At 40.4% G+C, this 12938-nt stretch overlaps 1 protein-coding gene across 1 annotated transcript; it reads left to right on the forward strand.

Moving 5' to 3' along the window:
- Positions 1 to 524: 524 nt before the first annotated feature.
- ubald2 (UBA-like domain containing 2) lies at positions 525 to 12927 on the forward strand. Its single transcript, XM_023820273.2, has 3 exons — positions 525 to 849; positions 4815 to 4871; positions 7917 to 12927. The coding sequence occupies exons 1-3, from the start codon at positions 730 to 732 to the stop codon at positions 8241 to 8243; spliced, it is 504 nt and encodes a 167-aa protein (XP_023676041.1). The 5' UTR covers positions 525 to 729; the 3' UTR covers positions 8244 to 12927.
- The last annotated feature ends 11 nt before the right edge of the window (positions 12928 to 12938 follow it).

Raw genomic sequence — 12938 nt, forward strand, 5'->3', positions numbered from 1 at the left:
AGTTTAATGATTTAAAATATTAATGTGTAGGTATACATTGTCATTATGCATCATTTCCACACACGTTCATTATAAGCTATTCAGTAATAATTATCCTCAACGTTACATAGCGCTAGCTGTCAGTAGCCTGTAACCACGTGAAAATCTGGCAAACTACATAAAAAGTCTTTACAGTCAGCTTTCTATTTCCAATGATTATTACTGACGTCTCAATGGAATTAATCTACAAAAATGTAACCTTCCGATAGCTTCTTATACCCCATCGGACCACTACCCTTTCAAGCCGTAATTGCATAAATTAATTTTTCAAACGAAAAAATAACTACCAATGCAAAGTCGTGTGACTGTTGACCAATGATATATCGCCTTTTAGGTGCCGTGCAGTTAGAGAAACCAATAAGAATAGTTCTAGTTTTTTCCGGTCTCCAATCCAGACTGACTAGTCAATGAGAGTTACGTTTCTTCAGCCTAGGGGACGTTCCCTTGAAGGCCAATGATATTTTCGTGCGTTTGAGTGCTCTTTCACAACTGTCCAATCACTGAGCTTGAACGACTTGGTTGTTGGTGGTGACGCTGGAAAATATTTTTGTTGCTGCTGGAAGGCGAGACGCCTGAGTTGGGAGGATTAATGGGGATTGCATGACCTAGAATTCGCCGATGCGTTAGTGTTTTCTCCTTTTTTTAACCGATCATTAACGTTGAGTGAAATCTACGTGTTTCACGTCGACGATGTCGGTGAACATGGATGAGCTCCGGCACCAAGTGATGATCAACCAGTTTGTTTTGACCGCTGGTTGTGCCGCTGACCAAGCAAAGCAGCTCCTCCAAGCAGCTCACTGGCAGTTCGAGGTATGTTTACATCATGATCGTGAGTGTGCTTGGTGTTAGCTCTGTGCTGCTACTCCACTTAGCTTTGCTTTGTATTATGATGTCGATACAAGCTGCGGACACAATTTCTTCAGCCGGAGTAATCTTGCCAGTATTGTTAGCTACCTAGCTAACAACACTGGGAACGACCATTGGGAAAATAACGTGTCCACAGATCGATTATCTTGGTTCTTATTTTTCATGGTAGTTGTTATATGTATTTTAGTATGATATGCCAGTTAGCCCCTGGTATGGAGTAAACAAATCGTCCAGCGCTAATGGACACGATGTACCCGTGTAACAAGACTGCGGTTTGGCTGCTGACTAGCTAATCCGGAAGACCAGCAACTGGGTGCTATGCTAGGTAGCTCCTTGTCCAACAGAATAATACGCGTTTATTCTTCCGCGTTGGGGGTGCAGTTAGCCATCTAATGCAGGAAACCAGACGTATTTTTTTATTTCATTCGGTATGAGATATGTATACTGTTTGGTGTCTATAGCTAGATAATATGACATCAGGCCGATTCTGATCGTATATGGAGAAGTCCAAGTGCACATTCAAATGTTTAGAAGGTAGTTCGTAGGTGGTTCCTATTATAAGTGAAGTGATATACGTCTGTGCGGCTATCTATCTAATCTCCAATGTTTGTTTACATTCAGTTGCTGGTTACTGGCGGTTTGTAGTAGTATCCGGTCAGTCGTTTTCCGCCACGTTTGTATTGACAAAATGAAAATGCTCAGCAGTTAAGACATGTTTTTTAAGTGGCGATTTTATGATTAAAAGGAAAGTGTTTTTAAACTGTACCTCTAAGTATCCCCTGCTATAATGTGAAACGTATAAACGCTTTAAACATTCCAGTCCCTCATCTTTGGCAGCTTGACGGCGTATTTATGACGAAAAATCGATCTTAAAACTACCAGTGAACCTTAATTGATCGTATTGATTTAGAGCTGAAGAGGTTTGCTATATGTCGCATGTAGCAAATACACGTAAAACAGACTTATTGTGGGTTTTTGAGTAGACAGAAAAATAGATCCCATAGTTTTGCATTTTGTTTGGACTTAGATGTTCTTAAGCACGACCTAAATGTAAACGTTCACATTTTTAAACTTCTCAACAAGACGTTCAGATAATTTTAAATTCATTAACTTTATTTCCAGTTATTTTCTGTGTAACATAATATCCATGCTAGCACAGTGTACATGAACATTTTAATTCGTGTATATGTAAAGTTAGTTATTAATTAGATTCAAGATTCTTTATTTGTCACATGTAGTTATAGCTGGTACAACATACAGTGAAATGTGTTTCCCTGGCTGAACTCCGACTGTGCTAGACGTAGGATAAGTATATAAGTACTAACAGAGGAATTACATCTATGTTTTTTAAATTGGGATGATTTAAGAATCACTCTAAGAATCTGTTTTATTCGGTTAGTTTAGACACTTCCTTAAATTTGTTTTAAAGGAAATGTACAACAGTAATTACAGGAATAACTGGTGTGGCTTGTTTTTCATGTAAACAATACTAAATATTAATGCCCTGTAATATGTAATGAAATACATTTTTGTCAAGATGTATTCAGTATATAACTAATACATTTGCATATAATTACGGGGATTCTCCGTTTAGTAAGGTAATTCAGTGGCATAACAGAATTGTTGCTCTAGTTGAAATCACATGTATCATTCATAAAGATCATGAAGATCTGTTTACGTTCTACCTTGAAACTAAAGCTGTGGTTGAGCCATGAGACTGAATTTCCCCATGAGACATCCCAGGTAATGCTGATCATGATGAGATTTTGCTTGTATAACTAGTGCAAATTGATGTTGTCATCTCAGAATCAAGCTGACGATTGTCATCCCTTTCTGGTACTGGAATAAGGACGACTCAGGTCCAAAACCCAGTTTCTTCACCACTAGACCATCTGTTTCCTTGCGTTTTTTAACAAGACACAATTTATCCTATTAAGCTGTATTTTGTTGGACTCTTGCATAGCACACATTCCCAAACTGGAACCATATATTCCATATATTGTACTTTTACTGCTGGAACACTCATCTTTTCCCAGATGGATAGAATTTTATAGGTTTTGTTTTTTCATGTTAATTTAAAATGAACATATCTTAAGTAGTCCCCAACTTTATATAAGCCAGTATGGTCTCTTTTACCTTTTAATGTAATGTCTCATAAATTTAATTGCATTTTGTGCACCCCATTTTTGTTTTATTTTTTAACAGTCTAAACTGTATTATTGCAACACAGGATGCACTTCCCACAAACTGGCTAAGTAATCTTAACATGCCTTTACAGATGTGAGATACTATCCTTGGTTTGAACAGGAACAGCACACTCCCCCTTCATCTTGCTTAATGACTGAGCGGCATGCAAACATTGTTGAGTCATACTCAGAGGGAGCGCCACATCAGACTTATTGCCATTTCCGATCACAATAGTTCATGTTGAATCATGAATGGTGGATAGTGTCCTGTATACCCAATGCAAACTAAGATTGCTTATGACCCTCCCTTATTTGCTTATTTGGTTTTTCTCCTTTGTTTTTAGTAGCTGACAAGTTTTAGCAGACGACTACATGCTTTATTAAGATGCCTTAATAGTCTTGGGTTTTCGTTAAGCTCAGTTTTGAGAGCTGGGTGCCCCAAGTGATTGAAGTGGTTTTATTGCTGGGGCTTGTCTCTGTGCGCCACTTTTCATGCTTTGTAGTGAAGAGGACCAACAAATCATAGCATTGTTTTCAGGAGCTCTAGGTAGGTCAAAGGAAGCTATTGATTGTTCTGATGAAAACAGAGCTTCAGTAGTCAAATGTATTTTGAGAGGGCAATACTGGCTGTTGCTTGCTGTTGTAATTTCTTCCATCTTCTTTCCCTTTCTTCAACTCTAATCCATAATTTTTCCTTTCTGTTAGTCTTACCTTGGCAGGAAGCCCCAAGATCTGCTTGTATGTTGCACTGTGTTGCCATTGCGGGTCAGTTGCATCATATAGGCTTAACCAAAGGGCCAAAGCGATGATTCCCAGGGGCTGTTTGTCAGGACAGCATGCATTTTCTGAACTCTTTTGGTTCTGCCAAAATTTGTGGGGGTAAAAAGGCACGGCATCAAACACATTTTTAAATACAGAGGAGCCAAGACAAAAGAACTTGTCTGTTTTGTTCCTGTATTGTGTGTACATTTTAAAATTTGGGATCTCTGGTTTGGGTAACTGTTAATCATCCATAGCTTACCAGATTTTTATAGCATTATACTGTGGTGAGTTGTTCTGCCGCCCCCCCCCCCCTAAATAATTTCAAATTCAGTGTAAGTTTTTACACATACGCTAGCAGGCCGAGGCTGTGAGAACTCTGAATTGTAAGTGCGCTGGCTGCATGCGAACAGGGGAATAGTACAAACTCAGTGCCCTCACAGACAATGGGAGTCTGGTGTCTGAACGTTGATATGTGTGTCACGTTTAGCAGTGAGCATTCCTCCACTGCCACCACCACTGTGCGTCGTGGAGGAACGGCCAGGCATTCAGCAAGGGGGGGGGGGGGGGGCAGGGAAACAGAGAGAATGCAGTGGGCTAGTTGGGGGGGGGGCCATAGTGCAGCTCAGGGCCTTTTAATTTCCCTTCATTCAGGCTTGTTACATTGAAGTGCTTGGAAGTCTTTATACATATGTCTTGGCAAAAAAAAGTGTATAATCGTTGCCTTTGTGCCCCTTGAGGTGTAAACAGTAGATGGTACATGGCTGAAATATTAATTTGATGTTCTAGGTAAGCATGATGCAGTCTGAAAGGTATATTTTGTATGCTTATCTAAGTGTGGTATGAAAAAACAGTACTCTGCAGTTTTATTGAAACATACACCGCCTGCAGTCGTTCAGAACTGGACTATAACTCATTGTGCTCATGTGTAACGTGGTTTTGCTCTTTTTCTTTCCCATACAGACTGCTCTAAGCTCCTTTTTTCAAGAAGCCAATGTCCCCAGTCATCACCACCAGATGGTAAGAGCATTTAGTTAACAAAAAAAAAAAGATGGACTGTTTGGAAGATAGAAATTGAAATAGCTGTGGTGGTTTTGGTGTATAAATTTCTGTGCCGCGTCCAGGGGCCGTTGTTAGAGAAGCATCATTGTGAATAGTGTAGATTGTGAGCCGTAATACTCTGTTTTACAACTGCCTGACATGCATATAGTTATGTGTGTTTTCTCGGTGTCTTGGGTGGTACTTGTGCAAGTGTCTCCATGTGAGGGTTTGCTTTTATTTCGGGTGTAGCCATTACATCATTCTGGGGCAGGAAAGGAGAGGGTGGAGAGGTGGGATTTGGGAGGAGGGGTTTCCATGGCAAGCTGGCATCTGCTGATGGTCCATCCCCCCCGCCAACACACACACACACACACACACACACACTTATTCATCACACCTTCTTCTGACAGCATCTATAACTGTTTCACCGCAGTCTCCTTGAGCAGCAGCAGGCATGCAGTACAGTTCTATGGTCGCTTGGTTATTTACGAGTATGTTGAAGTTAATTTGTTTTGTCTGTTTTACTGTTTGTTTAGTCTTCCTTCATTTTGTGATGTGTGAAGTTCTGAATGTTTACTAGTGACTACCCAATGCAGTTGTTTATATTTCATTTTGGCATTTCTCTAAAGCTTGAAATTAATGCCTTTTTTTGTCTAAAGTCTGTCATGGCGGCATTCTGAAAAGGCCCGATCCAGTCAGAGGTGAAACACTATCTTTCGTTCGATTTCGACACAAAGGCATATCTGAGGCTTTCGGCTCTCCCCAGAAGCTGCTGGTGAAAAAGACGTGTGTGGTTTTGTGAGGGTAATTAGGACTTGGTTTAAGTCCTTTGTGGTGATTGTGGCACGTTGGACCAAGTTGTGGGGGCTGTGACCCCTGAGCACTTATCTGAAATCTGTTAGGAGGGACAAGCTTTTTCCTAAATGCCAGACCATGGCATTGAATGCATGTGAATTGCTGAAGTTGGATCTGCATGCCAGTCTATTAAAGACGTAATCTTAAAGTTTTTGAAGTAAGCATGTGTGCCATGAAGTGACTAAAAGGGAAGGATAAAAGAATATAAAACCCATACTCAGTCACATGGTTTTGATTTCTGACAGACCTAATTGTTTAGAGCCCCCCCCCCCCCCAAGTTCCTTGTATTTTCACCCATTTTATTGAAGTTTTTTTTTTTATCCTTGGCTTTGATCTAGCAGCCTGAAGGTTGCAAGTTTATGTACCAAAGCAGGTATACATATAGTACACTGGAGTTCTCATATCAGTGTTGAGAGTACCGAATGGGTTTTGCCTTGCGAACACCCAGTTGAACTGGCCCGTTTGGCTTCAGCCCTAAAGCTACAATGGTGACTGCGACTTCCTGTCTCGTCTGAAAGCAGTGACTCCCATCCCCCTGCCTCTGTCTGTGTTTAAGGTTAACCTCCCCCACATCACAGACATGTCGATTCTTTTCTCTCCCTGCAGTCCCGTTATCCTCCAGTAGAGGTGCACTCTGATGAGGCAGTTTCCTTGGTCCAGTCCTCTTTTTTTTTCAACTGGTCTATCATGTCATACCCAAAAATGAGCAGTTGTTTAAATGCAGTCACATGTTTTTAGGACAATTAGGTTTGGCTGACAGGTCTCTCAGGTTCTGTCTTATCAAGTACGAAAGACGAGAGGGTCTGCAGTTTAGTTTTTCTCTTGATAAACAAACATGCAATCTGGGCCTGTGAAAGACATCTCTGGGGTGTGATATTCTGGCAGTGCGAAGCCGTGTGCACTTCCCCCTCGTACTGAAACATGGAGCTGAACTGTCAGCAGATCCTGTGACACAATCTATGGCTAACATGATCAAGGGGAGGTCTCTATATAAATAGCAAATAAGAAATGATTATGTGTATAACAGAGCTGTACTTCCACAGTACACACAGTTAAATGTGTGAAAAGCCGGAGTCTTGATAAGCATTGTACACTATAATCTTACCTGAAAGTTAGAGATGTTTGCGGTGCTTTTAGCTACACGCTAGAACTTTCTGTGAACTCCTGAATAAACAATCAGCATTCCGGTTTTACACCTCTGTGACCTGTGATTGAACCTTATAGTATTGCTTACAACTGGTTATTATATAGCACAATTTTCTCAGGATAAAAAAAATTATTGCTGAGTAAATGCGATTGGAACAGCGCACAGGGAATGCGGCTGTCTGACTGTAGGATCGTTAATCTGAATCTTTCTGATATATTTCTTGCTCGAATAGATAGGTGTTCTGGCGCTGTTTTCGTTTTGACAGCATCCAAACAGAACGTTCTATACCTTTACTGACAACCATGTGACACAGTCAGCATTGTTCACAAGAACATCTTGCACTCGACTTTTGCACCGATTGCAAAACCACTTCCACCTTTTTCTGCAGTTTTCTCTGTGCTCTTTGAATTGTATGCCCACATTCGGCTCAAAATCAGCAGTGCTTTACATTTAGTCATACAAAGTGGGTTTGTCGGTCGTTTTCATAACTAGAGGTAACGTAAAAGCTGGATGAAAACACATCTATTATGTCATTACACGAGTAGCGAACATAAGAATGAAACTCAAACTTGATTGTACTCATTTCACAATGTAAGTTAGTAATGGAAAAGAATGTATAACGGTAGTACTCTGAGGTAATGGGGGTGTAAGAATAAAACCAGTGGGTGGCATATCTCCTGAATCGTTGCGTTAGTTATCTGAGTCATAAATATAGTTTGAAACCTCAGGTACTACCAGTGTCATGTATGACATGTTGTATGTGTGCTTGATTTTTACCAGTTTCTGGTTTTATTTTGCCTCCTAGTCTTTTGGTTTTTGATGTTAAAAGGATTTGGAATTCTGTGTTCAAGTCTGTCCCAGTGATTTAGTTTCGTTTTGTGTTGATGTGTGGAAACGTGCTCTGCAGCCCAAAGTGTTTAGTGTGTTTACCCTGTTTTTTATACCCAGTGGCAGTCAGGAAGGATCTCTTCATTGTAATTCAGGTTTTGATTCTGCTCTTCCTCTCCTTCTATTCCACGCAGATGTGCACACCGCGAAATACACCAGCCACCCCACCCAACTTCCCAGACGCCATCACCATGTTCTCCAAACTGCGGGCATCCGAATGCAGCGGCGGCAGCGGAAGCACTTCGGCGGTGGGCCCCACGGCCTGCTCCCCGCCTCCCTCATCCTTCTGGGCCTCCTCCCCGCCCAGCCACCAGCCAGTCTGGCTGCCCCCCTCATCCCCCACGGGCCATCACCTACACCATCACCACCACCTGCACCAGTCCCACATGTGGCCACCCGTGTCCCAGCCTGGCAAGACCCAGCAGACGCCCGTTGTGTCTGCGCTGCGCGGTCAGAGATGAGACTTGAGAGCCGGGCAGGAATTCCTGAGGGGATATAGGGGTCGAAGTATTAGCGAAAGCGGATGGTGGCGAGTGACAGAGACCCGTAGTTTTTTTCCATTTCTTGAAAAAAAAATCTTTATTAAAAAATGTTGTTTCCTACATTTTTGTCGGTAATTTAGGTACAAATATCCAAACCTGGGGAGAGACCACTACTAATATAAATCCGAAAATGTCTAAAGTGTCTTTGAAGCAGGTCTCCTAGCGCCTACTTTCAGGCATAGATCACTTTGGGAGGAAAGGCAGTTGCCACAGCAATGCAAACAAGCTTGTGACTAAGCACTGGAAACATTTGCAAGACTCTGAAGGATTTAGGGCAGGGAGGCTATATCCATATGGCCTGACCTGCCTCTGCCTGATGGGGGGAAAAAAGGACCCCTTGTGTTCAGTACCCCAAGTGTAATAAGACCCTGCTGTTGCTTCAGCTGCAGCATTTGTAGGACTGGCAGTGAAAAAAAAGTGATCCTGGAGGCTGCTGAAGGAGCCTTTGTGCTTCGTTTGTGTCGAAGGAGAACAATGTGGACCTTCGGGAACATGAAGCCTTCAAATCGGATCATTGACCCTTTGGGTTCGGTTTTTCTTCTTCATGAAGTAAAGTTGTTTCGCTTGGTTTAAGAACAAATCTATGGATTTAGTGTTTTTTTTTTTTTTTTTGGTGTGTGAACATTTCTGCTGAGCTCAAAAATAATGGAACAAAGGAATTTGACAACAGCCCAGCGTGACTCACTAAAAGGTCCTAGCGGACACGTCAGGATTGGTTGTAGTCCTGTCACTGGTTTTTGTTGACATCTAACAATCTGAGATTGCTTTTTTTATTTCAAGCTGTTTTTATGGAAAAGTTTTGATGAATCCCGTGTCTGACCACAAAGGAAGCAGTATACTAAGTGTTGAATGCATTGTTTTATGTTATCTGCATATTCTGAGTTTTCAGAATAATTTCACAAATGGTTAGTGATTTGTCTTGGGGTGCTTTTCCACCGCACCAGCACCAGCACCAGTACCATACTAATAATGTCAGGCTGGATGATGTGCGACATTAATGCCAACATTGCATGTTATGCGTGTGCGAATCTTACATTGATAGTCAGCAAGATTATGTTCAGGCTTTTTCTTACCTTCAATTCCATACGCACATTATAGCGCAGGGAATTTGTTTCACTAAAACATTTTTACTCTCTCACAGGAAAAAAAACTTGGCAAGTTTTGCAATTTTAATGATTATTCCTTTTCAAGATTATCTAGTATGTTTAAAAAATCAGTTTAAAATTTACCTCCGCTGCTTTTGCATGAGCGCTGCATGCATTCTCTGAGACAATCAATCATTTTCCTCCTTACTGTTTAAATCATTCCTGGACAGTATTGTGAAAAATTTATGTTGAACTCATTTTTTGCTTTATAAATACCCAAATATTTCATACGACAAAATTACATGGCAATATAGGGATATATTATTTTTATTTCTTGTCATGCCATCCTGATTTTGTTGTATCTGATTTTCCAAGCAAATCACAATTAAAGCTTGGGTCTCATTTGTCCTCACATCCATCATTATTACCTTTGTTAACGTTATTTTCTGAGTTTGTAACTTTTTTCAAGACGGCGGTTGTATTGTGTTTCCAGGCAGGGTATTTGCATAACCAATCCACAAAGAAAGTGTTTGCAAGTACCAAAGAAGTACTCCAGCTGGTTTGGTACTTTAGGTACTGGAATTTTTGGTACTGGTACTTGACTGGAAGTCAATGGAAAAGAGAAAGTACCAAAAGTATGGTACCTGGTGCAGTGGAAAAGCGCCCTTGGTCTCTTGCAATGGATGCTGGGAAAACTGAAGCAATTAGTTGATACTGTTCTATAAATCACATTGGAAGGTTAACAATGCAGTCAATACAAGCACTCTTCTACCTCTTCCTGGTGGGAGCAGCATTTTTCATGCACTGAATGTACTGTTGAAAATGGGCACTTGGCAAAGTGTAGAGCTGTGTTGAGCACAAAGTCAGTTGGATGATTTTAATTTATGTGCATCTTTGTCCATTCTCTAGTGGATCATAGCAGTCATTCCACCATTTTTGCTCTGTTCTGTGGCTTTTTACTGATAGAAGAGAGTTAACAGGAGTCCACTGAAATCTGGTGAATATATTTTTGGGATTCTTTTTCTCTCTTCCGTCCCGTAAAACTACTGAAGGTAATTGCCAGCTGAGCGGTGCCTGAGGCAGTGGTTCCCAAGCCGGTCCACAGCGAACCCCAGACAGTCCGAGTCTTTGTCCCTCCCAGCTTCCTGCCAGACGTTCTACATTTTTGCTCAGCTGGGAGAGAGCAAAAACGTGGACTATCTGGCGGTCGCTGTGGACCGGCTTGGGAAACACTGGACTAAGGTGTGTAGGGCCACATCTGGTAATATTTTACGAATAGTGTGTTTTAGGATTAAGATGATCTGGTATGTGAAAAGAGATGGTTGCCCTTGAGGAAGTAAGTTTTAGGTCTGCAAGCGATGGGTTTAAATGGTCTTGTGGTACAGATGTGCTTCTCAACCTCCACAGTGGTTGCATTTATGAATCTAGTAGATTAACAGTAATCTTCGCATGAGAATTAGCAGAACTGACACGCAAGAACATCCAGATCCTCTTCTTATCTGATTTGGGTTGTGTCTTGGCGGGGGGGCTGTGATGCTGATTGGAGATTTAAGTTTGCCTGTGTGTTTGTCATTTCACTTTGTGGCTCATCACAATGGTTTATGTTTCTCGTTGCATGCATTTCACTTCTTATAGAAAGTAAAATGCATTCATTCTTCACAGACATCACATTCGTCAAAAATGGTGTACTGCTTTCTTTTGACTTTTTAAGATTTTGATTCATGGGATGGTGTTTTTTAAAAAAATAATAAATGTGGAATGTCAGGACATCAGGTGGGCATTGGAATGCTGAACATGGTCATGTGATGTGAGTCATGTGAGCAGCTGTGACCCACACCAAAGTTCTGGTCTGTCATTTCAGACCCTGCTACACTAAGCCATTGTACAATCTCTGGGATCGACTTCCATCTCACAGGGACAGTAGGAGCGTGCAAATGAAACACATGCACAACTGCATTGTTCTGCTCAGAAAAGGATAATACATATGCAATGAGAAATGATTTCATTGAAATCCTACCATGACAGGAGTACTTAATTGTTGTATTATATTGATCTGATGCTTAAATCTGACTGGTGAAGTTTGCGTGAAGGCAGCCTTTGGGGATTGCTGGAAACAAGCTGATTTTCTTTTTAGAAACTTCTCATTTGGGATGTTCTTTAGAAGCAATGGGTGTTTGAGCTGGGACTGTGAGTTGTGTGTATACTGAAAAGAACAGTGGAAAAATTTTAACCATATTGTGACCACAATCACAAAATGATGTTGTCCATGGTGAAAATTGTGACTATGCTTTTGAGCAAAATGTTCATTGTTAAATAGAAATTTATACATTTAAAAAGTGAGCAAACTACATGTTGCGGTGCATCCTGGGAAGGTTAATGTGTGAACACGACCTTAGTCACTTTGGAGACGATACACTTTCTGAACCTTAGCAACCTGAAATTTCTTTTTAGCTTGTTTTATATTCCTTTTGCTTTGTACAGTTTTAGCAGCTGCTGGAAAAGGATGTATAACTTTTTTTTTTTTTTTTTTTTTTGTATGGTTAGAAAGCATGCATTGCTCAATTCCGTCATGAGATTTTTCTATCCATGCGTGACATATGTAACTATGATACTTCATATCAAAAAGGAAAACATTTTTTTATGTAGCTAAAAGAAACAGCAAATCAAGTTGTAGTTTTTGGAGTTCTTTAGTATTTTGCTACTTACACAAATACCAGCACAGTGATTTTTAAAAAGTAACAAACAAAAAAAAAAAAAACCGTTAATGATGATCTCATCCACACCAGCTACTCCAGGTTTCTCCAGTGGACTTTTCAGTTTCTCAATCCAGATCCACGTCAACAGATACCTCTCTGATATTCTCCACCACACTGGACCTTTAGTCAGTTTCTGCTTTTTCAGATGAAGCAATAAAGTAGAATCAGGCAGATTTTTTTTCCTGTCTGCGAAAAGACTCTCATGTGGATTTTGTGTGTCTTTGCTCTAGTTGATTTTTGATTAAAAAGAAAAAAGAAAAACATGGATGACTATGCTGTGGTATGATGAAAATATCAAGCAGTTTTGAACAATTTGGTTATTGTGTGATTGATCATTTCTAGCTGCATATAAATATAGCGCTGCATATTCTGTGCCTGATGGATACGCAATGCAGAAATACTGAATAGTTGAGTAGACTTTGAGATGAGTCTCTTAAAACTTAACAGTTTGAAAATATATTGTCAGAGGTAACGTTCTCTAATTTTTAAACCTGATTTTGGTTAAGCAGAGAAATGTGCATTGTTAGAAAGTGGTCAATGAATAAACCGTATGTTATGCCAATTACAATGTGGTTTTGCTATAACAAGGTTTTGATACAAATTGTTTGATCATTATCTAATGAATAAGCAGGAGGCTGTCTGGAGAGTCATCACTTAATAACGTAATTGGATGCTATTTTTTGTAATTTCATTTCTGGTTTTATTTCCCTGGTTGAAATGTGTATTTATACATTTTAAAATAACACGGTACAGTATCATTTATTACCAGTGTT

This window comes from Paramormyrops kingsleyae, chromosome 5 (assembly GCF_048594095.1).
Source record: "Paramormyrops kingsleyae isolate MSU_618 chromosome 5, PKINGS_0.4, whole genome shotgun sequence".
Taxonomy (NCBI): domain Eukaryota; kingdom Metazoa; phylum Chordata; class Actinopteri; order Osteoglossiformes; family Mormyridae; genus Paramormyrops; species Paramormyrops kingsleyae.

Bases quoted from the DNA above. Each gene is read 5' to 3' on its own strand.
- ubald2 (XM_023820273.2), top strand. From the start codon at position 730: ATGTCGGTGAACATGGATGAGCTCCGGCACCAAGTGATGATCAACCAG. The intron at 850-4,814 runs GTATGTTTACAT...TTTCCCATACAG, and splicing joins CAGCTCACTGGCAGTTCGAG to ACTGCTCTAAGCTCCTTTTT. The intron at 4,872-7,916 runs GTAAGAGCATTT...TATTCCACGCAG, and splicing joins CCAGTCATCACCACCAGATG to ATGTGCACACCGCGAAATAC.